Source organism: Syngnathoides biaculeatus, chromosome 13 (genome assembly GCF_019802595.1).
Source record: "Syngnathoides biaculeatus isolate LvHL_M chromosome 13, ASM1980259v1, whole genome shotgun sequence".
Classification (NCBI taxonomy): domain Eukaryota; kingdom Metazoa; phylum Chordata; class Actinopteri; order Syngnathiformes; family Syngnathidae; genus Syngnathoides; species Syngnathoides biaculeatus.
Window position 1 is genome coordinate 15,157,707 of NC_084652.1, and position 26,432 is coordinate 15,184,138.

At 41.8% G+C, this 26,432-nt stretch overlaps 1 protein-coding gene across 1 annotated transcript in view; it reads left to right on the top strand.

Moving 5' to 3' along the window:
* The window catches only part of clcn2a (chloride channel, voltage-sensitive 2a), a 36,866-nt gene that overhangs the window by 6,596 nt on the left and 3,838 nt on the right, over positions 1-26,432 (top strand). The window contains exons 2-23 of the mRNA XM_061839301.1: positions 1,864-1,995; positions 3,121-3,249; positions 3,602-3,735; positions 4,374-4,454; positions 6,918-6,941; positions 8,472-8,550; positions 8,719-8,844; positions 9,775-9,859; positions 11,332-11,433; positions 13,606-13,690; positions 14,443-14,598; positions 16,716-16,785; positions 16,872-16,982; positions 19,351-19,564; positions 19,721-19,854; positions 20,885-21,096; positions 23,028-23,139; positions 23,224-23,270; positions 24,384-24,449; positions 25,122-25,160; positions 25,521-25,625; positions 25,719-25,805. Coding sequence (XP_061695285.1) covers positions 1,864-1,995; positions 3,121-3,249; positions 3,602-3,735; positions 4,374-4,454; positions 6,918-6,941; positions 8,472-8,550; positions 8,719-8,844; positions 9,775-9,859; positions 11,332-11,433; positions 13,606-13,690; positions 14,443-14,598; positions 16,716-16,785; positions 16,872-16,982; positions 19,351-19,564; positions 19,721-19,854; positions 20,885-21,096; positions 23,028-23,139; positions 23,224-23,270; positions 24,384-24,449; positions 25,122-25,160; positions 25,521-25,625; positions 25,719-25,805 — 2,330 coding nt within the window. The remainder of the gene's footprint in view (positions 1-1,863; positions 1,996-3,120; positions 3,250-3,601; positions 3,736-4,373; positions 4,455-6,917; positions 6,942-8,471; positions 8,551-8,718; positions 8,845-9,774; positions 9,860-11,331; positions 11,434-13,605; positions 13,691-14,442; positions 14,599-16,715; positions 16,786-16,871; positions 16,983-19,350; positions 19,565-19,720; positions 19,855-20,884; positions 21,097-23,027; positions 23,140-23,223; positions 23,271-24,383; positions 24,450-25,121; positions 25,161-25,520; positions 25,626-25,718; positions 25,806-26,432) is intronic.

The window sequence follows — 26,432 nt, forward strand, 5'->3', positions numbered from 1 at the left end:
ACACTGATTAATACCCTAAATTGAATCTCCGGCTCTGTCGCTGGCTCTTCTTTGTAATGTGACACAACTATATGAACTTGATTCATTCATGAATCTTAACTATCCTTAATACTGTACCTTGTTACAATGCTTGATGTGTATTATTTTCTGATATTATCGAAATCATTTTGCTCACTGTAATGCTGCAGTGAAATTTTCATACCGTCTGATCTCTGGACTGAACGCTCGGTTTGGACAACGTGCCATGCAGCGTTTTTTTTTTTTTGGTTTTTTTTCTGGAATATGGATCTGGCAAATGTGTCAGTAGAACATGTGTGCCCTCTCCAGGGACTACCACATCTACCAATGCTCTGGATAACTGAAGCGGATTGCAGTCTTTGGCCGTGTCCGCAGACGAAATGAGTCCAGTGATGCTTCTTTTAGCTGACCTAGCTCTCACTTTATAATTTAATGTAACAGTAGAATTATAACCGTGACCCAGCTCTGTAGTGTTTGTCATTTTTCAAAATATTCGCCATGTAATTGCTTCGTTTTCAATCACTTGTACCTAGTACAGAAAATTCACTGTACTGTATATACTGTATTTTAATTTGACAATGCCTTGCTATTGCACCAAAAAAAAAAAAAAAACAGCTTGGATGTGGTGCTCACATTCTGTCAAATTGACATGAATTACGAGGATTTTTGCATATTTCATTATTTCCCCAAGTGGGTTTACAAAAGCAAACGCTTTGTCATTAACGGTGGATCTAGAAAAGCCTCTCCACAAACATTTCACATAATGAGGTTATTTTCTAAGCCTCGCCACTGATTGCCATTTGGATCTTGGAGTTGTTTTTTTTTTCTCTTGTTGTTACAAATGATTATTCTCTCCATTCAAATGGAAATGCTGCAGAAAGAGGAAAAATTGGTCTCCAGCGACATTCCCACATGAAAGAAAAGTCAATTGCTGTCCTTGGGGGTACAGTAACGTAGATTGTGGGTATAATATTTATGATACTGCTTTTTTACTCTTGTAGGGATTAAATATGTACATCTTCGCAATCCTGTTCATAGTGATCTAAATTAGCATTATCAGTATTTAGATGGTATTAAATAATGCACCTTAAGCACTGCAAAGTTGTATTTTGAATATGAAAAATGTTAACATTGGCAACCCTAAATACTTTTTACACATGAAAGGGTAGCAATGAAAAGTTATTTTCATGCATGCAGTATCCCAACATTCATCACACGCTTGCCGTGGAGCTCTTCTCTTTTTAGTCAACAGAATGTAAATGAGAGAGTATTTGAAGTATGAACTAGCGATAGATGCCCAGATAAATCTTCACAAATAATCACAAATTGGATCGAAATGGGCGGCATGGTGGCATAGCTGTAGAGCGTTGGCCACAGAGTTCTGAGGACCGGGATTCAAATCCAGGCCCCACCTGTATGGCATTTGCATGTTCTCCCCGTGCCTGTGTACGTTTTCTCCAGACCCCGCCTCCTGCCTGATGACAGCTGGGATAGGCTCCAGCACTCCCCGACCCTTGTGAGAATAAGCAGCTAGGAAAATGGATGGATGGACAGAAAATGTTTCCCTCAACGTTAGTAGGTTTTGTAGCCCTCTTTCTGCGTATTCTCAGGATGTCATTGTTGCCTTTTCCCCTCACTGATTTAAAAAAAATGGTTCCTTGTTTCCCAAGTGTTTCCTCAGCTATTTAACCTTGACAATGTTTCATTTTTTTGCCCTTGTAAAGTGTCTCACTATGTAAAATTTGCCTTTTTTTTGCCTCCTCCTCACATTGTGTACACATTAAGTCATTTCTTTCACAACCTGCTGATTTCTATCATTCCTTTTTATCTTTCTCCACCTTCAAGCGTGTGCATCCAGATGCCAGAAGTTCCTGATCTCGCGGGTGGGTGAGGACTGGATCTTCCTCATTCTGCTGGGGCTGCTGATGGCGCTGGTCAGCTGGGTCATGGATTACGCCATCGCCTTCTGCCAAGAAGGTAGGAAAGAGGCACAGAGCAGACAAGCAACCTTTTAGAGAGCTTACACTCACAGGGGCGGCAAACTTGCTTTCATTCATTCAACCAGATTTGTGCCATTTTCTTGTTGTAAGCATTCATTGAAAGTTCTGTCATTTTTTGCAACCATAAATCTGATAATAAGGTGAGGCTTAGTTTTTTTTTTTTATGTCATTGTTTTGTTATATTGAATGTCCTTATTTGAGTACCAGGTCTGAAAATACCAGGAGTGGATTTTTAGCACAGAATAGAAAATGCATAAACTACTGCCACATAGCAATTATGCTAATGGAATGTTGACCCAAAAAGAAAGCATTTAGAAAAGAAAAAAAAATCTAAAACACTTTTTATATAATGGTACAGAGCTAAGATTTGAACCCCTGGAATCATATCTTAAATATAATCAAATATACGGAAAAAGAAATGTGTGAACTTACTTTTGGGCTTCTTACGGCCTGGCGTGGATCTCAGTAATGCAACTTCCTGTTGACCATGTGACTTGTGGCATATTAGAAATTTCCACATGGTAACAGGAATACGACTAAAGCAGAATTTTAATTTTTTTTTTTTTTTATTATTGTAACCCAAATATGTAAAGGAGTCACTGATGGTGTAGTGGTACACACGCCTGCCTTTGGTGCGGGTGGCATTGGATCAATTCCCGCTCAGTGATGGTGTCAATATCTGCCCTGCAACTGACTGGCGACCAGTTCAGGGTCTAGTCCGCCTATCGCCCGGAGCTAACTCGGATAGGCTCCAGCTTTCCCGCAACCCTTGTGAGGATAAGCAGCTTGATTAATGACATGACAACTATGTAAAACTATAAAATGGATTTAAGGTAATTAATTATATTTCATGGTAAAGTTTTATCTTAGGACATGGCACATGCTATTTTACTGTCGTTCAAGGTGGTTGGAATGAATCTTTTTAATTGTATGTATTGTGTAAAAAGAATATTATTCTTTCATTTTTTCGTGCATTTTATTTCCTGGAGACGCAGGGCGGGCGCCCATTCGGCCGAATGGCTCACAAATGCTTCCGCAATCCACCGTAAAAGGTGAAGATTTCACCGCCACTGATAGCGCACGTGTATACATGTGTGTGCAGCACAGAAGTGGATGTACGGCGGCCTGGACAGCAATCTGCTCCTGCAGTACATCGCCTGGGTCAGTTACCCCGTGGTGCTCATCACGTTCTCTGCAGGATTTACCCAGATCCTGGCTCCTCAAGCCGTGGGTGAGACGCCTGTTTAAAGACTTAATTCACCGACACATGTTATAGATCGTTCCGATTCGCGGCCGCCGCTCTCTGTTCGAACAACGTAATTGGCTCTGTAATGCACCATAAGGCCTCCAAGGACGCGGACGTAGGTCTCCTTTCATGCTCACGTCGGCGGGAAATTCATAAAATATCGCTGTGATAAGATGTGCATACAGGAGATTATATGAATATCAATCAGCACACACCCCACACCCCTCCCTCTCCCCTCCTTTTTGTTCCTCATTTATTCCTGTGTAATTGCTTTCTTTCAACTCCTCTTTTTCCTCCACTCCATCATGGCAACACCTGGTTTCTTGTCGTTCCTCAGGCTCAGGCATTCCTGAGATGAAGACCATCCTGAGGGGAGTGGTCCTCAAGGAGTACTTGACTTTTAAGACGTTTGTGGCCAAGGTCATCGGGCTCACATGCGCCCTGGGCAGCGGAATGCCTCTGGGAAAGGAGGTAGAGGATCCGTGGGCCATCTTTGATGCTTGACAGCTTCCTGTCGGGGTGGAATCTAACTCACAAAGGCTTATTTTTTGTCTCATGGACATTACACTGCTAGGTGGATCTGCAATTTTGCTACAGGATTTGAAGGGTGATCAATTTATGCAATTGTATGAATACATACAAAATGTATCTCAAATCATTTCTCATATTGTCGCTGTCAGGCGGAAATCCCAAATATTCGGGATTGGACACGATCTTGAGGTGATGTACTGTTGATTTTGGTGGTGATTTTGGAAATGCGAAGAAATCACTCGACAGCAACAATATGCCACACCGAAAATCCAAACTGAGTTTTTTCTTTGTTTCGGACATACTGTATATCGATCCAGAGATCGACATAAAATCTAATCAAAACACAACATAAATCAACATAAACAAATGGCTTGAAGGCAAACTTGATCCGCTCTGATTCTGCTCCCCTTCAGTTCAAAGACTTTGTCACTTTACCCTTTAATACACAAGGCTGCAAATGAAAGGATAATTGCTCAGAATAGTATCTTGCAGACATCTGATGGGTTGAATTCAATGGATTAAGGTGTTTAAAGAAGTTTGCATTCATCTAACGTCCCATTCTCCGTCCTGCACCTCAGGGGCCTTTCGTCCATGTTGCCAGCTTGTGCGCTGCCCTTCTCAGCAAATTTATGGCTGCTCTTTTTGGTGGCATATACATGGTAAGGCACATTCAGCCTTTTATTGAACCCCTTTGAATATTTTATTTCAATAAAATTCTATGGTGCATTAGCAAGTCAATGAATAGTTGTATAACCGAGTCTGACGTCATCAGATTTTGGGCAGTGAACCAGACTTTTCAGAAAACAGCTGTTAACTTCATTATGTGTTTATTATGTTATTAAGGACTTATTTCACGTAAATTATCAAGGTTGGATTCACACTGCAGGACCAAGTACCCAATTCCAATGACATTCAGTTGGGGTGGGGGGTGGGGGAGAGTATTTGTACGGCCACACATTGTGCAAGTTATCCCCCTTAAAAATGTGAAAGAGTTCTGTCATTTTCAGCGTAGCCATACTTCAAATGTAAGAGACAGAATGTGAAAAATAATTTCATGAAATCAAATTTTGTGTGTTGCATTCTAAATATCTCGCCAAACATTTATTTTCCATGGACATCTACCAACCAGCAAGAATTCTGGCTTTCACACACCTGCTCCTTTGTCTTTAAGAACGTCTTTGATCCTCCTCACATTAACTGTGACACTTGTTTTAACTCGGTATCTCAGACGTAATTATTAAAAGATGGATGACTGACAATTTCCCTCGACCAGGGACTCCGTCCAAGATCTCACCTCGTGGGGTATCAATGATCGTGAGAACGGTGAGGTATTAGCCTAAAACTACATTGGGGGATCTGGTCAATGACCTCAAGAGATCTGAGATCACAGTCACGAAGGTTACCATTCGTAACACTCTACGACATAATGGATTCAAATCCTCCAGCGCCAGTAATGTCCCCCTGTTTAAGCCAGTACATGTCCAGGCCCGTCTAAAGTTTGGTGCGACCTTCTAGAATGATGCAGATGAGGATTCAGAGAATGTTATATGGTCAGATGAAAGGCAAAATAAAAATGTTTTGATATGAACTCCAGTTGGCGAGTTTGGAGGAATAAGAACGATGAGTGGCGTGCCAAGAACACTATCACAACTGTGAAGCATGGGGGTGGAAACTGCTTTCTGGAAAAGGGACAAAATGACTTATCTGTGTTAACGAGAAAAAAAGTCCTTTCCTCCAAAACAGCACTGAAGATGGAATATGACTGGGTCTTCCATGACTGTGACCCCAAACACACAGCCCGAGCAACAAAGGAGTGGCAGCATGGGAAGCATTTCAAGGTCCTTGAGTGGCATAGCGCGTCTCCCGAGATAGATAGATAGATAGATAGATAGATAGATAGATAGATAGATAGATAGATAGATAGAGATAGATAGATAGATAGATAGATAGATAGATAGATAGATAGATAGATAGATAGATAGATAGATAGATAGATAGATAGATAGATAGATAGATAGATAGATAGATAGATAGATAGATAGATAGATAGATAGATAGATAGATAGATAGATAGATAGATAGATAGATAGATAGATAGATAGATAGATAGATTATGTGGAACAATTTGCACAATCGGTGGCTGTCCAAATACATTTTTCCCCACTGTATCATCTTGTGCCATCAAGTCACAGAACTTGTATTTTATGCCCGGGATTTTTGTGTTCAAATAAGTTTTGCAGTGTGTATGAATATGTCTAAAACATATTGACGGGGAAAAACTATTGCATAAAAAATGTATTTAATGTGAGGTCCCGGGTTCAATCCCAATCAGAGTTTGGATGTTCTCCCCGTGCCTGTGTGGGTTTTCTCCGGGCACGCCGATTTCCTCCCACACCCCAAAAACATGCAACGTTAATTGGACACTCTAAACCCCAACGTGTGAGTGCGACTGTTTGTCTCGATGTGCCCTGTAATTGGCTAGCAACCAGTTCAGGGTGTACTCCGCTTCCTGTCCGTTGACAGCTGGGATAGGCTCCAGCGCTCCCCGCGACCGGAGTGAGGATAAGCGGAGAAGAAAATGGATGGATGGATGTATTTAATGTAGTTTCTGTGTAATGCGGCTTCTTAGTCACCCATCATGGTTGACATCAGATTTCTATTTACTACTAGAAGAGGCTTGAATATCCTTTTTTAAAAACTCATCTCCCAATTGAGTTTAGAGCAGAAAATCAAGGTTGTATCACTTGAACCACGCAGTGTAAATCGACCCTCTGTCAATCTACGCTAAAATTCCTCATGTCTCTAGTCTTGCAAGCAAAAGGGACTGTGCCAAACCCAAGCTTTGATGTCGGTGTCTCTACCACTCAACAGGACGCACTCTCAAAGACGGACGCCGGCGACGCAGAGGAGAGAAAACACCACTTTCCGTTAGACTCAAATAGTCCGAGGGGGTCCAACTCCCGTTAAAAGATAGTCAGTCCGGGAGGATGTTCATTCAGTCCAACTCTGAGCGTTTGCCTGAGTTCATTTGCTGCTCGTTTAAGTGGGAGAAGGTAACTTGTGCACGCTTGCACTACTCACACATTTCTCTCTTTTCCCCCCACCCACAATCCCTGCTAAAGGAAGAACCCTTTGAAGGAAGCAAGGTATGAGTTGTGGCCACTTCCATCAACATTAATCATGAAAAGACATTTCAGCATTTATGCCATAGCCTTCATATTATTTAGCTTAATGTGGTCCCTGTACTAGTACGCTCTCTGTAAGACAATTCAGCGCACTAGCAGAACAACTGTTTTACGAGTATTGTTTTTTTGCACTACTCACAACTGTTTTGGCCAACTATTACAATTTTAAGATGGATGTTGTTCATTTAATATCCTTTGCTGTAATATACACCTTCAAGTATGCTCTTTCTCCAAGTAAACATTTGAATGACTATCCTACTAGTAACATTTTTTTCCACCACTGTATGACATTTTTCCAGACTACTTGCACAACTTTGGCATACTAGTAGGATTTACATCCATGTCCAACTAGTACTATGAGTGAAGCGCTAAATGTTAATTTGTCAAATTTTACCCGTAGTATTAGTAGTATACTGGAACTACTGCACAGTTTTGTCTCACTAGTAATGTAGTTGTCCTGCTAGTATACCAAAGTTGTCTTCCTAATGAGGACAAAGAGCATACTAGTGCACAGACACTAGTACGACAATAATTGTTGTATGATAATTACAACCCTTACTTACCTCCATGTAGTTGTATGCTCTTTGTCCTCACTAATAAGATGACTCAACGCACTAATACAACAACTGTGTCTTACTAGCAACGTTATTCGCCACTACTGCATGACATTTCTGCACACTAGTAAAGTAACTTTGCCACACTAGCAGGACAAATGCACGTTGCTAGTCAGGCAAAACCACAAGTTGGCATTTTGGTTCTACTAGTCGGGTTCAGGAGGCTACTACCTGACACATGCACCCTAGCTGGGCCTAGAACGGTTACTAGTGCAGCACGGTAGTTTGCTAGTGAGGTTTCATAATGCTCATGAGTGGTGCTACTGTAGTAGTAGAAAACTATATTACTAGTAAGACACAGTTGGTCTACTGATGCACTGAATTGTCTTACTAGTGAGGACAAAAAAGCATACTAATACCTCAAGCTGGATATGAATGATATGGAATAAATGCTCAGAGGGGCCGCCGCACGCTACGTCCATTTGCGGGCACGATGAACGGAAGCTTGTGCATTGGAGTGCGGCGTGTCCTCCATCCGCGTCACTCATCATTCTGTGCAAACGCGTCCTTCCACGATTTCAACGTGTCTCATACCAAATGTGAAACGATGACCGCAGCTTTGTAGGCCGGCTTTTTGCTTGTACAACTTGTGTGTTCGTGATTTGCTTGAATGGCAGCTGTCTGTGTGAGGGGAGGGGGGGGAGGGGGGTGTAACGAAATACTGTAAGCGGGACAGAAACGGATGGATGGCTACTACACGGCTACACTTGGATTAATGTTTCCCACAAATAGTCATCATGTCGCTACACTATGGTGCATTCAAAAATCAGGTAAAGATGCAGAACTCCATCATAAAGTGAGCGCACACTCTGTATATATGTATATATATAGATATATATTTGTATTTTATTTTCCATATGTGATGCTGTTTGGACAGAACGAGCTGCGAAACACTGAAATGCTGTCCGCCGCTTGTGCCGTGGGTGTGGGGTGCTGCTTTGCTGCGCCTATTGGAGGTAAGATGACACCTATAGAAATCCGTTTGAGCATTTATTCTATAAGCACTTATGCCACACGCCACATTTGATTTATTGTATGTAACTAGAACCTGTACACAGTGCATCAAGAAGTAAAACTGGATCCTCTATGCCAAATAAAAAGTTGAGTTTGTGCATGTGCCAAAGGGGTGTTGTTCAGCATCGAGGTTACGTCGACGTTTTTCGCGGTGAGGAACTACTGGAGGGGCTTCTTCGCTGCTACCTTCAGTGCCTTCATCTTCCGAGTGCTGGCCGTGTGGAACCAGGAAGAAGGTACACAACTACAAAGCCTCCATTCTTATTACCTCTCACATATTTTTTTGGGTGTGACAGTTTGTGAGGAACTTTACATGAGCCTTGTTCGTCGCAATTGTTAGTATTGTATCAAAACAGTAGCTACTTGTCTCCCATGAAACTAGCGTCTGTCGGTATTAACCGTTATGGAACGGGTTACAAATAAGGGTAATTTAAAAATGTCTCCTTTCTGTTTGTCAACTTCTACTGAGCCCAAGCACATATTATCCAGTGGAAAAAAAATAGCACACCACAAAAAAAAAAAAAGGATGGGGGGACTGTGATAATTTCCTCACGCCTAAATATTCAACACTCGACTGTCAGCTGCATTATAAGAACATGGAAGTGCCACTGAAAATTTTATGTTGTAAAATTCACATTGTTATTTCAAATTGATCCAATTTTCAACTTTGTTAGCTTTTCAATGTCAACCAATCTGTCATTTAAAAAAAATTTACCTTTAAATTTCAAACGGCAGCTACGCTTTCTTAGTATGTGACGTCACGTGACTAAGAAAGTGTACCTGGATTGGCTGGGTGTTGGCTTCTGACCTATAGTAACCGTGCATTCTTAACACTGAATTTGGGTGGTGAATTTCAGACAGCGAATTGTAGCCAGTTGATTCTCGGAAGACGGAAAATGTCGCTTTTGAATATTAATGGTTGAATTTTTTTTAGATGGCGAATTTGTTAACATTGAAAGCTTAAACTGAAATACAGCTATTGAAAATGTGATCACTTTGGAATAACAATGGGAATTTAACAACATAAAATTTTCAGTGGCATTTTTATTTCAAGTCCTTGTGGCACATATTTACTTCCATAGATTTCATTAGGAATGATTTGAAGGAAGGATTACATTATGTTTATATGCCACATTTGTTGATTAAACTTACCTGTTTTTCATCAGAGACCATCACTGCTCTCTTTAAGACTCGCTTCCGACTGGACTTCCCCTTTGACCTTCAGGAGCTTCCGGCCTTCGCCGTCCTCGGGTGAGTTGTGGCATCTTAACCCAAGCGCCGAGTTGTTCGCCCGCTTGGGTTTTGCGAAGGACGTCTCCGTCCGTTCAGCCTCCTCATTTGCATTCCTGTCTAGTTGAGTTGATTTGTGTTTGATGATCCGGGCGTGAAATTAGCTTTTTTTCCCCCCATTGATTTACTCCATTTTACACTCTTGTCTTTTTTAATACAGTGTTCCGCTACTATATCACCGTTCATCGTTTACGCCCTTGCTATTGCTCAGATTTTTAAGCAAACATTATTTATTAATCCTTATCAGATTAATGCGATGTATGAATATAGAATTTCTCGTCTTCAGTGTTGTAGCACTTTGTACCGCAACATGCCAAGTGAGACTGAGATCCACTAGGAAGTGATACAGCTGATTCTTATTTGGAGAAAGGGGGTGAGGGGCGGGGGCTGTGAAAACAGGCACTCAGGAATACTTTCAAAAGTGTGTTTGATGAGTTAAAATGTGTTTAAGCGTGTGGGAACAGTAAAACTGTCAAACTTCTTTTCATGTGGTCATTCAATATTGCAGATTTTTACGTCTGGAATGTATCTCCAGCCACAAATGGGCATTTACTGTCCAGTTATCCCCGCATTTTTGCTGTTTGCTATTCACAAATACACGCAAATTTGTGTGTGTATTTTTTTTTTTTAATTGTGGAACCTATCCCCAGCTATTTGTTGAAAAGTCACCTATTTTAGTTTTTGTGCTGGTTCACCCTTAGTTACCACATGATGCCACCATAGCCCTGTCTAATAGCAAAGTAGTGGATTGGTGTCAAGTAAGTATGTTGAGGTAATACATCATGAGTAATCGACAAACTGTAGGTTGGGGAAGAGATAAATTTAGCCAGGGTTGTTAATGGAAATTATTCGACAATCTTTTCCTCACGTGCATGTCCATGCACACTGCAGGTGAATTATTTCTCAAAATCGAAAATCTGGAACCCATTTATATTTTAGTGCATTATCTTAAGGTAACGGGACGGTGAATCAGCTGGTAAAGCGTTGGCCTCACAGTTCTGAGGATCCGGGTTCATTCCAGGCCCCGCCTGTGTGGAGTTTGCTTGTTCTCCCCGTGCCTGCATGGGTTTTCTCCGGGAACTCCGGTTTCCTCTCACATCCATGTGGCTGTTTGTCTGTATGTGCCCTGCGATTGGCTGGCAACCAGTTCAGGGTGTACCCCGCCTCCTGCCCGTTGACAGCTGGGATAGGCTCCAGCACTCCCCGTGACCCTCGTGAGGATAAGCGGCAAAGAAAATGGATGGATGGATGGATATGTTAAGGTAACTTTTAAATGACATTGAACTGATTTTCGACCACCTGATTTTACTAATCGTGGCAGCACTCAACTAAATCACTTTACGAAACTTATCCTTATCAACAACCAAAAGTCAGTGGCTGAACCCAGTCGTAAAGAGTCAGACTTTCTGATGTCATTGGTGTATTATTTGCAGGATCGCCTGCGGTTTCGGGGGAGCCCTTTTTGTCTACCTGAACAGGCTCATCGTGGAGTGCATGAGGAAGCAGAAGACCATTAACAAGCTCTTGCTGAGGAAGTAAGTATCTCTTCCTTTCCAGGCAATTGAGTGGCACCCTCACAGTAGCCCTCTAATTGTTAAGATGCCACAAAAGCAGCCGGATGATGTAGTTGAAACTCCAGGGATTGATGAGCTTTATCTGTGAGAATTGAACTTTTTTTTTTTAACTATTCTATCTTTAACAAGAGATTTAAAATGGGATAAACGCAGATATTTAACAGATTATTGATATGATAGAAACATTCTTCTTTTCCTTTTGGCTTGTCCCGTTAGGGGTCGCCACAGCGTGTCATCTTTTGCCATCTTAGCCTATCTCCTGCATCTTCCTCTCTAACCCCAACTGCCCTCATGTCTTCCCTCACCACATCCATAAACCTTCTCTTTGGTCTTCCTCTCGCTCTTTTGCCTGGCAGCTCCATCCTTAGCACTCTTCTACCAATTTACTCACTTTCTCGCCTCTGGACATGTCCAAACCATCAAAGTCTGCTCTCTCTAACCTTGCCTCCAAAACATCCAACTTTGGCTGTCCTTCTCATGTGCTCATTTCTAATCCTATCCAATCTGCTCACACCTAGCGAGAACCTCAATATCTTCATTTCTGCTACCTCCAGCTCTGCTTCCTGTTGTCACTTCAGTGCCACCGTCTCTAATCCGTACGTCACGGCCGGCCTCACCACTGTTTTATAAACTTTGCCCTTCATTTTAGCAGAGAGTCTTCAGTCACATAACACACCAGACGCTTCTGCTAGCCATTTCACTGCAGGTTACAATTATCATCTGCGAACATCATGGTCCAAGTAGATTCCAGTCTAACCTCATCTGTCAGCCTATCCATTACCACTGCAAACAGGAAGGGGCTCAGCACGGATCCCTGATGCAGTCCCACCTCTATCCTAAATTCTTCTGTCACACATACGGTGCATCTCACCACTGTTCAGCAGCCCTCATACATGTCCTGTACTATTCTAACACATTTCTCCGCCACACCGTACCTGCCCATCGAGTACCACAGTTCCTCTCGTGGTACTCTGTCATAGGCTTTCTCTAGAGCCACAAAGACACAACGTAGCTCCTTCTGACCTTCTCTGTACTTTTTCTCGAGCATCCTCAAGGCAAGTAATGCGTCTATGGTACTCTTTCTATGCATGAAACCATACTGTTGCTCGCAGATACTCACTTCTGTCTTAAGTATAGCCTCCAGTACTCTTGCCCATAACTTCATTCTGTGGCTCATCAACTTTATTCCTCTGAACGATACAATGAACAAAGAAAGAACACGATAGAAACATGACGAGAAAAAAAAAATGGACCAGTGTGTGGTGACTACTCTTACTAATATGAGCGGCACTCCACGCACATAACCAAAAGAAAAAAAGAGTGGAAGGAGAAGAAGAAACAAAAGAACAAGAGCGTCGCTTCTTAATTGGCTGTCATTCCGTGTCACATCACATTCGCGTCATCCGTGGCTCAACTGAATTCTCCACACACATACACACACACACGTGTTTGAGATCGTAAGGTTTAACTTTCACGTCAGTCTTTTATTTACTTCTTGACATACGTATGTGAGAAAAGTCACCGATCAGGAGTTGGAGGATAGTACACACGTACTGATAATTGGACCAAAACCATTCGGCTCCTTACGTTCAAATTAAAAAAAAAGCCCAATACCTGATATCACAAAAAGATGATCTCATGCAATCATCATATGATGTGCAAGTGGTGATGATGAGTTTTCCTCTCCAATCTGTTCAAGAAAACAAGACGCTAATTCTAAATGTTAAACATCTTGAACTTTTAAACGCAGTAAGAATACGTGCCCATTTTCTTTTCCACAAGTGGTGTGTCCGAATACCTTTGTGGACCCTGATGCAAAGTAGATTTTATTTTATTGATTGTTTTCAAACGTTGGAAGTCCACATAATGACGGCATGAAAGGAAGACGCATTTAAATCAACTGACGTTTAAATATGCTGGTGAAGGAGAAAAATTGCACTGGATTGCCCCAGACTTGTGTTTAAAATTGGCCTGGCGGCGTGTTAATTGGGTCAGTTAGTCTCAGACATCACACAGGAGCTATTTGCGGACCATGCTCCCTCACCACCTGCGCTTGAAAAATAAAAATCTCTCTTTCCCCCTGGATGACGAGCGTACCCATTAATGACCTGGCAGTCCTTCTCTTCCTGTCAGGCGTTTGGCGTATCCGGCGCTTGTCACCCTGCTGGTGTCCACCCTCACGTTCCCGCCAGGCTTCGGGCAGTTCATGGCAGGCCAGGTGAGGACACTGCATTTTTTGTTTTCAGGGAGGAGTGGGGGGCAAAATGAATGGGGACTATTTTGAAGAAAAGTGAGCATCACCTACAGTAGAAATCTTACACACGTTTGCGCTCAAAGGCTACATTTGACTGTTTTAAAAGGCCTTTAAAAAAAAATAATACGTTATAATGCATATGTAAAAACTGAAAAACACTATTTCAATAATAAAATAAGGAAATTCTGTTTATGCAATTACTCCAATAAATAAACACATACATTGTTAAATGTGTATGTAAATAGATAATATGGTTAATTTTAATAAGAAAGCAAAAAATTCCTTGTTTCACTTATAATCAACCAATTATTCAATTTGAATCTCTGTATATGTAAAATAGTTTATTTTTTAAAAAATTAAACACTAATTAATTCTTTTTTTAATGGAGTTAATTGGCAAATTGGTTGATAAAAATAAAAATGTTACATGTATGTAAAATGTGTTTTTTTTCAATCATAAAATAATAGTGATCATTCGTATTGATAATTTATTTAATTGTTTAATTCTAAAACGATTTCCTTTAAGATTCTACACATAAAATCCCAGAGTGACATATTGACACCATGAAAAAAATGAGACTTCTTTTGAGACTTTTGCAAAAAGAAAAAAAAATCCATTTGGGAACCAGGTTGTAACATAAAAAAATGTGGGAAAAATGAAGCACTGGGAATACTTCCCAGATGCTCGTAAAGTGTAACTTGTGGCTGTGACCTCAGCTGACACAGCACGAGTCGCTGGTGGCGCTGTTTGACAACCGCACGTGGTGCCGCCAGGGCGTGGCCGAGGAGTTCGACTACATCAGTCACCACCACGGCTGGAAGCACCCCCAGGTCAACGTCTTCATCACGCTCATCCTCTTCATTGTCATGAAGGTGTGTCTGTATTTCTGGTACACGCTTGTAACTCACGCAACTAGTATCTCGAATCATCGGTTTTCATTGAAATGACGTGAAAAGCTGTTCACCCCTTCCAACCTCCCAAGTAAAAATCCATAAACATCTTCAATGTGTGTTCATCAACAATTAAAATAGCACTCTATAAAATTGTATTTCAGAAAAACATGCAACAATGACATAATAAAATGTAAAGAAATGAAATTTTTTTTCCGTTTTGTTCCAATTCAATGAATATTGTGCTGCTCTTTTCGGTGAGGATCTCTTGGCCTCCAGGGGGCTGTATTTTACAGTCATATAGACATACACTATAATGCCAACAGTATTCGCTCACCCATCAGAATAATCAAAATCAGGTGTTCCAATCACTTTGACCGGTGTATGAAATCAAGCACCTGGTCATGAAGATTGTTTTTACAAACATTTGCCAAACAGTGAGTTGCTCTCAGGAGCTCAGAGAATTTCCAGCATGGAACTGTGATAGGATGGCACCTGTGCAAGTCGATTCGTGAAATTTCCTCCCCCTAAATATCACACAGTCGACTGTAAGATGTATTGTAAGAACACGGAAGCATTTGGGAATGACAGCAACTCAGCCACCAAGCGGGATGTCACGTAAGACTGTGACCGAGCGACGTCAGTGGATCCTGAGGTGCATAGTGAGAGATTTTCTGCTGAGCGAATCACTACAGACCTCCGAACTTCACGTGGTCTTTAGAGTTGATCAAGAACAGTGAGCTGAGAACTTCATGCAATGGGTTTCCATGGCCGGGCATCTGCATTCAAGCCATACGTCAGTGAGTACAATGCAAAGCGTTGGAAGCGGTGGTGTAAAACACGCCACCGCTGGACTTTTAGAGCAGTGGAGATGTGTACCGACGCGTCTCCATCTGGCAATCCGAGTCTGGGTTTGGTTGTTGCCAGGAGAACAGCACTTGTCTGACTGTGCTTTGCCAAGTGTAGCTAAATTTGGTGAAGGGGGAATTATGGTGTGGGGTTGTCTTTCAGGCGCCGAGCTTGTCCTGGTTCCAGTGAAAGATTTTGCACAGCTCCATGTTCTCAACTTTGTGGGAACAGTTTGGAGCTGGCCCCTTCCTCTTCCAACAGGACAAGGTCCATGAATGGATGATAGAGTCTGGTGTGGATAAATTTGACGTGCCTGCACAGAGTCCTGACCTCAACCTGATAGAACACCTTTGAGATGAATTACAGCAGAGACTGAGAGCCAGGCTATCTCTTTAAAGATCAGTGTGTGACCTCAGAAAGAGGAAAAATTTCTTTTAACACACTCCTAAACCGGAAGAGATGAAGCTGTTATATTTGCAAAGCGTGGACAGACATCATATTGAACCCTCAGGATTAGTAATGGGATGTCACTTAAGTTTATGTGTAGTGTAAGTCAAGGCAGGAGAGCGAATACTTTCAGCAATATAGTGTGAATGGAGATGGTAACTCTTCATTAAACCCCAGTAATATTGGCTGTTTTTCTCAGAGGATAAAGAATATGACTGAATATTCTATTCTCTGTCTACATCTGTTTTTACCGCTTGAGTTAAAATCAAGTGTTGAAATGTTTATTTTTTTCAATTTTATTTTGTGTAAAGGTTTTTAATGCAACATTGATGCTAGTTTTAGAATCTCCTCTGATATTTTGCATTGTAAGTTAGTATTAAGCTAGTTCACTTCCTAAGGTACTTATGTGGTGGTTTTAAATATACGAAGTAAATCTTTTGTTTTATTTTTACTTTGGCAGTAAACCTCAGTTGGGAATGGTTTTTTTTTAGATAAACTGCTGCTTTTCTCAAAGTTAGTCAGCTGCCATCATGTAACGCTAGTAACCCAAATTTTTGGCTCAAAGTCAAGATAAAAAAAAAATAAAAAATCTGCCAAAAAACTGCTTCCCAAATGTAGCCCACTAGGTCCTTTGCATTTCACACTCTGCTCCAGGCAAATAGAGATTGGACCCTTTTAAGTCAGAAAATTAAAGATTTCCTTGTTTAATTTCACACATGATTTTTGGGTTTGTATAAAAGCTATTCACAAGTCAATTTTCCATAATACGTACGTCCACTTCAATGTCTACTCTGTCATCTCAGTTCTGGATGTCTGCCGTGGCCACCACCATGCCTGTTCCTTGTGGGGCCTTCATGCCGGTTTTCCTCATCGGTGAGTCACAGCTGGCGCAAGTTATTTCTCATCATAATGAAAATTTTAAAGAAAGAAATCATGTCGTGAATGTACGTGATGGTTAGGTGCAGCATTTGGCAGACTCGTCGGAGAGAGCATGGCTGCCATGTTTCCTGGTGGTATCCATGCCGACGGCAGCGTGTACCCCATCGTGCCTGGGGGTTATGCTGTAGTGGGTGAGCATCTCTTGTTATCTGTAAGCCATTTATTTATGAAAGTAAATATGTGCCACCAGGATTTTAATGTGAAATATAAAGTGATCACATTTTCAATGGTTGTATTTCAGTGTAACTTTTCAATGTGAACAATTCAACTGTCTACAATTCGCTGTCTGAAATTCACCGTCTGTGGCACCAGGCAGGGTTACTTCAGGTCAGAACCAAACAGCCAATGTCAAGTATATATTTCCTAAAAACAGGAATTCAAAAACAGTGGAATAGTGTGGAGAAATCAGCCCAAATTTTGCAGGCCATAAATGTTTTAAAATGAGTGTCGCACACTCATCGACTCAATGTGGGTTTCTCTTGGGTGTCATTACGGGAAAATTCCAGTGGTTTGGAATAATAATGTATCCAATAGGTCATGTAATATGTACTCTATTATGATAAAGTGATGTTAAATCCTCTCTCATTTAATAATGTTTTGAGAAAATTTTTATCGACAATTACGAATTTGCAGGGGTGCCGCCATTTTCGCGAGTCACATGACCTACGTGGGCTAATGTGAGGTGTTACGTGCCGTTCCAAAAGATGGATTACATGGGACATCATTATGCCCAGCGCTGATTTCTCGGATTTATCCTCATCTGATGAAGAAATAGCAGTATCGGTTGATCGGGTAGACGGAGGAATACGTCCATACAGATTTGAACCTGTAGGTGTAAATAATGTTGAACATTCGGATGGTTCTTCGCGCGGAATGACGCTCCCCACCGAGCCACAGAGCTCCGTCGAGCTCGCTCGTCAGACTCCGCATCATTCCACTCGAAGAACCATCCGAATATTCAACATTGTTTACAGCACCTGAAAATTCGTAATTGTCGATTAAAAATCTTCACAAAACACTATTAAATGAGAAAGGATTTAACATCACATTATCAAGATAGAGTACATATTACATGACCTATTGGATACATTGTTAATGCAAACCACTGGATTTCCCTTCAGTTTGGTTCAATTGTCTCTGTTGGCTTCAGTTTGGAGAAGACTGCAAATTTGACAATTGGCCAGACAGCCATCATTGACACCCTCCATAGGATGCATAAGCCACAAAAGTTCATAGGTTATGAGGGTGGCTGTCCACAGAGTGCTGTGTCCAAGCACATCAATGGAAAGACTAACAGGAGAAGCAGGAGAGGATGCACCAGGAAATGAGATGATTCTCAAACAGAGAAGATTCAATCATCTGGCAGAGATCCAGAAAGAGTGGAATGAGGCAGGAGTCACAGCGTCACATTCAGATGCATCCTCCAACTCTCGAGTTCCTCTGGTCAACTAACTTCTGAGCCTGAGCCAACATAGGAAGTGTCTCAACTGGGTCAAGGAGAGGAAAAAAAACGGACTCAACTGCAGGCCAGTGGTCCAAGGTCCCTTTTTTCCGATGAAAGTAAAGTCTGACTTTATTTTGGCAATGAAGTTCCAAGTGTTTGGAGGAAGACTGGTGAAGAACAGAACCCCAGCTGCTTGAGGTCCAGTGTCAAACGTCCACAGTCAGTCAGAAATTAGGGTGCAATGGCCAGTGTTGGTGTTGGTAAATGCTTAAATCCAAGGTCCCCGCAACAGTCCCCTAGATTGTTTACAAGGTCTAGGAAATAAATGATCTTAGCTTTTTAGATGATACTAAAATGTTTTGGCATGATACTTTCAGGTAAATTTATAGTTTAAACTACAATATCAATAAAGGTAATGTTAAACATTTCATTGGGCGGGCGGGGTGTCAATTCCAGGCTGATTTTTGGTACTCACGACGGGGCTTGGTCTGAATGATTTCATCGCTTCACAGCATCACCGTCCTTTACCTAATATGGCTTCAGACAATTTTCAGGAATAAATCTGTGATCTGCTGCCATTTTTTATCACCTCATCGCAGCTTCTGGGATGTGACTGATGAAAATTGATCCCACTTAGGTTCAAGATTATACTGTATCTCGGGCAGACCAGAAACAGAAAACGATTTGTAGATAAGATCGCCACGGTCTCGGCACAAGGTTGTCTCCCATACGCCCAAATATATAAATTTGTCGCACACTGAGCGATGCGCCCAAATTTGAAAGAAGTGTAGTATTGCGGGAAAAATTCCAGTTTCCAGCCGCACGTCCTTGTTGCAACGAAGGAACTGCAACCGTGTATCGAGTTGGTTGTAAGCCAATTTCCGTTTTTGATTGATTATTTACCTCCTGGACTTTGAACAACATTACATGGTTCGGTATAACACATTGATATTTAAATATTCAGTCCATGTTTAGGTTAATTTTAGAGTAAGCTTCAACTATATCACTACAACTATTTATTCTTAATCATCCTCCACTTCACCCTACTTGCTCAGGTGCCGCAGCGCTGTCCGGGGCCGTCACCCACACCGTCTCCACCGCGGTCATCGTCTTTGAACTGACCGGTCAGATCTCGCATATCCTGCCCGTGATGATCGCGGTGATCCTGGCTAACGCCGTGGCCCAGGCGCTGCAGCCATCGCTGTACGACTCCATCATCCGCATCAAGAAGCTGCCGTATCTTCCGGAGTTGGGCATGGGGCATCACGAGTGAGTCGTTACGCTTTAATAATAATATAGGTCTTTTTGATCAACTTTTTAAGTTAAGTTATCAAGTCCATTATCTTAAAGTCCAATATCATGAAATTTTTGGCAGACTTTTTCCTTTCTTCGCATTGGCCATATTGCTTACCGTCCACTTTACAGGAAGTATAATATCCGCGTGGAGGACATCATGGTGCGGGACGTCCGCTTCATCACGCTCACCTCGTCCTATCGAGAGCTGCAGGAGATGTTGGTGACCGGTCAGCTCAAGACGCTCGCCTTGGTTGAATCTCGAGGTAGGGCTGGATGTTTTCTAAACGAGACATATCATGGGATTCCATCCATCCATTTTCTGAGCTCCTTATGCTCACAAGGGTCACGGGAGTGCTGGAGCCATTCCCAGCTGCCATCGGGTAGGAGGCAGGGTACACCCTGAACAGGTTGCCAGCCAATCGCAGATTTTATGCGATTGTTTTTCACTATTTTGATTATTTTCCACTTATTTTGATAACATGCCTTGGACATGCTTTTGACCAAATAGCCAACGTTATCAAAATACAAATAATATTATGACAAATTCTGTAGAATAAAAATAATACATCACGTTTTGGGGCGTGATGAGGGTGTGCGCTAGAGCAGAGCACATATGAATGCTGGTCCAAATTCTTCAGTGTGGGTGTGGATTTGTGCAGAAAGATAAACATGCTTCAATATGGAGCTAGTAGAAAAATTACCGATACATATCCATTACTTTTGGTGAGTTCATGTGACGCTACAGGGATTGAGAAAATCTATTTTTTATTCTATTTTATATATATTATATATGTTATATATAATTCTATATTATATATATATTTCTATTTTTTTAATTGCAGCTTATAGTCTAAACTTCACTGTACTCTTAAAACATATTTTACATAAATACATATTCACCACTGTTGATAAGTTTGAGGGTCACTGAGAAATGTTCTTATTTTTTAAAGAAAAGTAGTTCTTTTGCAACGTTTTCATTATTTCTGATGAAAAGTATATATGCGCCACCAACATCCGCATTCAGCAAAGGAGTTGAAAGCAGGAACTTTAAATGTCTACGATGTCTTTAGTTTACACACGATGTCCTCACAGCGCTACCAAAGATGGCAATATCCCATGTTTAGACTTTTGTTCCTGTGTACATATTTCATATCATATTGTATTTGACTCATGTGTCATAAAGAAAACATTTTAGCATGACCCCAAACTTTTGAGCAGTTCCGTTCTTATCCAGATGTGTCCAATGTTAAAGGTGACACCCACTCGCCAATTTCCATCCCCTTCCCGCTCTAGACTCCATGATCCTCCTGGGCTCCATCGAAAAGCTTCAGCTCCAGTCTTTGCTCTCGCTGCAGCTGAGCCGCCAGCGCCGCCTGACCCACCTGCGCCAGCTGGTCCTGGACAGCGACGCCAACGACAACCTGACCAGCCTCACAAGCCTGACCGGCGACAGCGCCCCCCCTTCTCCGCGCAGCAGCAATGCTCATCAAGGGGTTCGCTTCCTGGTGAGCACCCAAGAGGTGTGGAGGCGTTCGGGGCTGGGGCCCAAGAGTGAGGGCGGGGTCCGACCGGGACTGCGCCTGACTCCTTGCTTGGGTTGGGAAGTAGCGCTTAGACCTAAGACACAGCATGTGGGCTGCATGTACTGTCACAGGAGGTAAAGGCACAGATGGAGCTTGTGCAACAGTGTGGTGGTAAATAATTTGGATGTAAAGTGAAGACGACACAGTGTGAAAAGGTAATTATGATGAGCAAAATAATCACAATTATTGGTGGAGCTGTACCTTAAACAGCTGATTCACTTTAGTTGTAGCAATGGAGCATAAAAAAACTGTGACGTCTAAGCAAAGTAACACAACATCAGTTCCAAGGTCGGAACAAAATATAGTGTACCAGATGACAGCCTTCTTCTGAGCACAACAAAATGACCTTGTTGTGTTTGGCATGGTAACTAATCCAAGATGCAACACCATGGCGTCGCTAGGAATATTTTGGGGGGGATCCCCTAAAAATGTTTTAAGCCCCCACCCCTCCTCTAAATGTTGTTTATGTGATGGTGTTAAATTTGCTTTGCCTCAGCCACCCCAAAATGCCTCTTAAGCCCCTCTCAAAGAAATCGTTCTTCACAAAAATAGAAATAAGATCATTATTGAGATTAAAGAGGTGGCACGGTGGAGCAGCTAGAAAGCGTTAGCCTCACAGTTCTGAGGTCCTGAATTCAATCCCGGACCTGCCTGTGTGGAGTTTTCATGTTTTGCCTGTCTGAGTTTTCTCCGGGCACTCTGGTTTCCTGCCACATCCCAAAAACATCCATCCATCTATTCTTTTTGCCGCTTATCCTCGCGAGGGTCACGGGGAGTGCTGAAGCCTATCCCAGCTGTCAACGGGCAGGATGCGGGGTACACCCTGAACTGGTTGCCAGCCAATCGCATGGCACATACAGACACACAGCCACATGGATGTGGGAGGAAACCGGAATGCCCGGAGAAAACCCACGCAGGCTCGGGAGAACATGCAAACTCCACACAGGCGGGGCTGGGATCAAACTCGAGTTCTCAGAACTGTGACGCTTTACCATCTGATCCACCGTGCTGCGCTCCCAAAAACGTGAAAAATTAATTGGACACTCTAAATTACCCCTAGCTGTGATTGTGAGTGTGACTGTTGTCTGTCTCTATGTGCCCTGAAATTGGCTGGCAACCAGTTCAGGGTGTACCCCGCCTCTTGCCCGTTGACAACTGGGATAGGTTCCAGCACTCCTGCAACCATTGGGAGGATAACCAGCTAAGAAGATGGATGGATGGATGGATGGATGGATGGATGGATGGATGGATGGATTAATCATACCCCCAATCAACAATTATGTTTTTTTTTTTGGGGGGGGGCAGAATTTCTAAATATGGATCAGGGGCTAAGCCTCACCAAGGGATGCCCATGATTCAAGATGTCAGTTTTGTTACTACTTTCTGTAGCTACTGGTTTCAAAGTACTAAATCACCAAGTTTTAACACCACCTGGAGCAGCCCAATGTCAATTGAATGTTTTTCCTTTACATTCTATTTAATTATGCCATTTTTTATAAATTACATATTCAGTGCTGTTATTTTTTCATGTAAAACAATTGGGCTGTCTCCCCCCTTATATTTCAATTTCTAAAGATGATTTGAGCTATGTTTTGCATTACAAGCGTGGTCGTGGAAGAAATGAAACCAAAGCCACCACCTTACTTTTAACTGTTTTCATCCCCATTCTAAACTGTTGAAATATGCTTTCAATCGACATTAACTCGCTTGTCTTGTGTGTCTCTTGTCGTCTGTGCCCTTACCTGTGCTGTCTCTGTGGTTCCTGCGCATGTGATCCTTTGTCCCGTTTTGTGTGTGCATGTGCATGTTGTGTGTGTCTGCGGCTCTCCTTCGTTAATGTATCTTCCATCCAGATCTCCACAGAGGAGTCATCCTCCTTCAGCCCGGTGGGCTCCAACATCCAGCTTCCTCTTAAATCGGCACTGAAAAGCGTATCGGCCGTCAGCAACGCCGACACGCCCAACGGTACGTCATTTCTGAGCCACCGCGTGATTCCAATCCTTTTGGGATCTGAGAATATGAATGTGTGTTTTATTTTCTCCCCCAAAGGCTCTCAGACACTGTCCTGTGCTGACGCAGACAAGGAGCTCTTAGAGGTGAGAGCTGAAGAGTTGACCTGTGTGACAGATGGTGCGTTCGGAAAGTATTTCCAGTGCTTCACTTTTTCCGCGTTTTCTTCAATACGACAGCATTTCAGCGTTGATTTAAATATTTATTTGTAATTTTAATAATAAAGTAGGAATTGGCTTTCTGGGAAAAAAATTTCAATATATATATATATATACATATAGCATATACATATATATATACTATATATATATATATATATATATATATATATATATATGTGTGTGTGTGTGTGTTCCATTCCAATGTTTAATATTGTTTTAAATTTAAGTATTGAAATAAATAAAAGTGGATTATTTTTCTACCATAATATTCAAATGTATTGGGATGTACCTGTCAATTATAATTTCATTTTATTGTATTATTTTTCATTTTCACTTGAAAATGTAACTATTTCTAAATATCACAATATCATGGGAATACATGTAATTATTTTTATTGTAATTAAATTAGAATGAAATTTAAAAATCTATATTTTAAATTGTATGAATAAAAATAAAGTGGGTTTTTCCCTCTAATTGGAGTTTACCTTTTTTACAATTTAACTGCTTAAATAAACTTTTCCAGCACATTAAAATTTGAGATGCACCTGCAAATATATCCAAATGCGTACATCAACTAAACTTAAAAACAAAAACAGTCTGAACTAATATCTTCTTTGCAAGCTCTGTGTTTTTGTGTGCTTATATTTAGTTTATGTTTCATTCCTCATTATTTTCCTCCCTTGTCAATGTTGATGTTTTCGATTTTTGGGGGGACATGATCGTGATCCTTGTTTTTTGGGAGGGGGTTGAAATGAAACTGGTTTCTGAGACTTTCATACGTATGTCTCGCCTCCCCACTTCCCTTCACTTGGCTCCTGAAGGTTTTGCCTTGGTTCCAACACCATGCAACCCGGACCCTGACACATGTTTTCCTCCAGTGCTTCACAAGCACTGATGTCATCAACACAAACTTTGCGCTACACCACAATGCTTTCTTACTATTATTATTATTTTTAAGTCAAGCCCCAAATTGTCTTTTGTCACTAATACGTGTTTATGTTCTCATACCTGTGTTTTTCTTTCACCCCTCTCGGTGAGAAGAGTCCATCTGAGTCGGCCCCGTCTAAAAGAAGGAAGGCAAAACGTGTGAGGATCTCCATGGCGGTAAGCGTGTCGTCTGTTGCCTGGTAACTGTTGCCTTACGACACACACGCAGCAAATACTGGACCCAAGTATTTGTGGTGTGTGTGTGGTGGTGGTTGAAGGGAGTCGGAGACGGTCGCCAGCCAACGGCATGGAACATACACACAACCCAACAGCCGCACTCATATTTCCACCCATTAACAATCGAGTCTTCATTTCACCATGAGGGGTACACAGCCAGCCAATCGGAGAGTAAAGCTACACAAACAAATATTCTTACCACGAAATGTCTGTTTTGGGGATTCATTCATTCATTCATTTCCTCAGCCGCTTATCCTCACAAGGGTCGCAGGGAGTACTGGCTCCCAGCTGTCATCGGGCAGGAGGCGGGGTTCACCCTAAACTGGGTGCCAGCCAATTGCAGGGCACATGGAGAGATAAAACACCTTGGGGCAATTTAGAGTGTCCAATTAATGTTGCATGGAGGTGGGAGGAAACCGGAGTGCCCGGAGAAAACCCAAACAGGCAAGTGGAGGACATGCAAACTCCACACAGGCAGGGCCGGGATTGAACTTGTGTCCTCGGAACTGTGAGGCCAACGCTCTACAGCTGCTCCACCGTGGCGTACATAGAGCATATATATGTAGTATATAAGTATGTGTACATATATAAATATATATATTGTCTTTACAGGAATCAACTGAAGTAGAAGATTGTATGAGCCCAACTGAGGTGAGACCTGACAATCAGACACAGAAGAATTAAGGGGCTAGATCTAACCTACAAGTAGGGTTGGGGTTAGGGTTATGGTCATAATAGTCATAAAATAGTCTTTGTAGTAGTACATTGTTTCCATTAAAAAGCATTAAGTCAAATGGATTTGGTGAAAATGGAACAACAGCCTTTTCTGGTTGGAGTTACCCGTTTTTCCAAGTTGTATTGATGTGCATGCCGTAGGGCATTCAAATTGTTCTGTGTCAACAACAGCATTGAAAAATATTAAATGATAAGTGCTGAGAAAAAAAAAAAAAACAAAACTTTAACCCCGGCAGTTGTCGCAGTGGTCTGATGTCCATCTCGCTCTTGTCTTAGATTGCCGAGTGGGAGGAGCAGCAGCTGGACCAGCCGCTGGATTTTAAGAACTCCAAGATTGACCCGGCTCCGTTCCAGTTAGTGGAGCAAACCTCCCTGCATAAGGTGGAGCCACCCACCAACCCCACCCACCTCTTGTGCTTACCACTGCACTTCTGTTGTTGTTGACATCCTTCTTTCTTTCTTACGCCCCTGCAGACCCACACCATCTTCTCCCTGCTGGGTCTGGATCACGCCTACGTGACCAGCATGGGTCGTCTGGTTGGTGTCGTGTCTCTCAAAGAGGTTTGTGTTTTTCTTTACACCCAGAAAGATTCTCAACATGCTAATGAGAAAAACATACATTGCGGAATTAGTGAGCTTTTAGAGAAAATCGGGGTTGAGTGGGTTTTACTTGGGAGGGGTGATGAAGAAAAAAAATCTAACACACACGACACCACAGGATAATCACTCAGGATTACGTTTGAGAGACATCCAATAATTTAGCTTTTGCTGACTTATGTCAGAAGGTCTGCTTTGGGTTAAAAACATCTTACTGACTATCAGTATGTATGCACACCGTTTAAGTAGTTATTGTTCCAACTTCATACACACACCTCATTCACATAAGAATTTGTGATTGTAAATATTGAACATTTTTCACATTCATGATTATCTGTCTTGTCAGATGATTTATGATGACAAGAAAATTACTCAAGATAAAGTTTTAGGGCCATCTGACAATCGGCCCTTTGCTCACTTTGATGAGAAGGAATGAAAATATTCAAATTTTGCTTGAGTGCACCTGGTTACAAGCCTCACCGAGTGCATTTGTAAAGGAAATACCATTTGGTAGGTACGTACCCCGCAGCTCTGTAAAAGCCGCAAGTGCGCACATTGAAACACAAGATATTTACAAAGACAGTACACAGA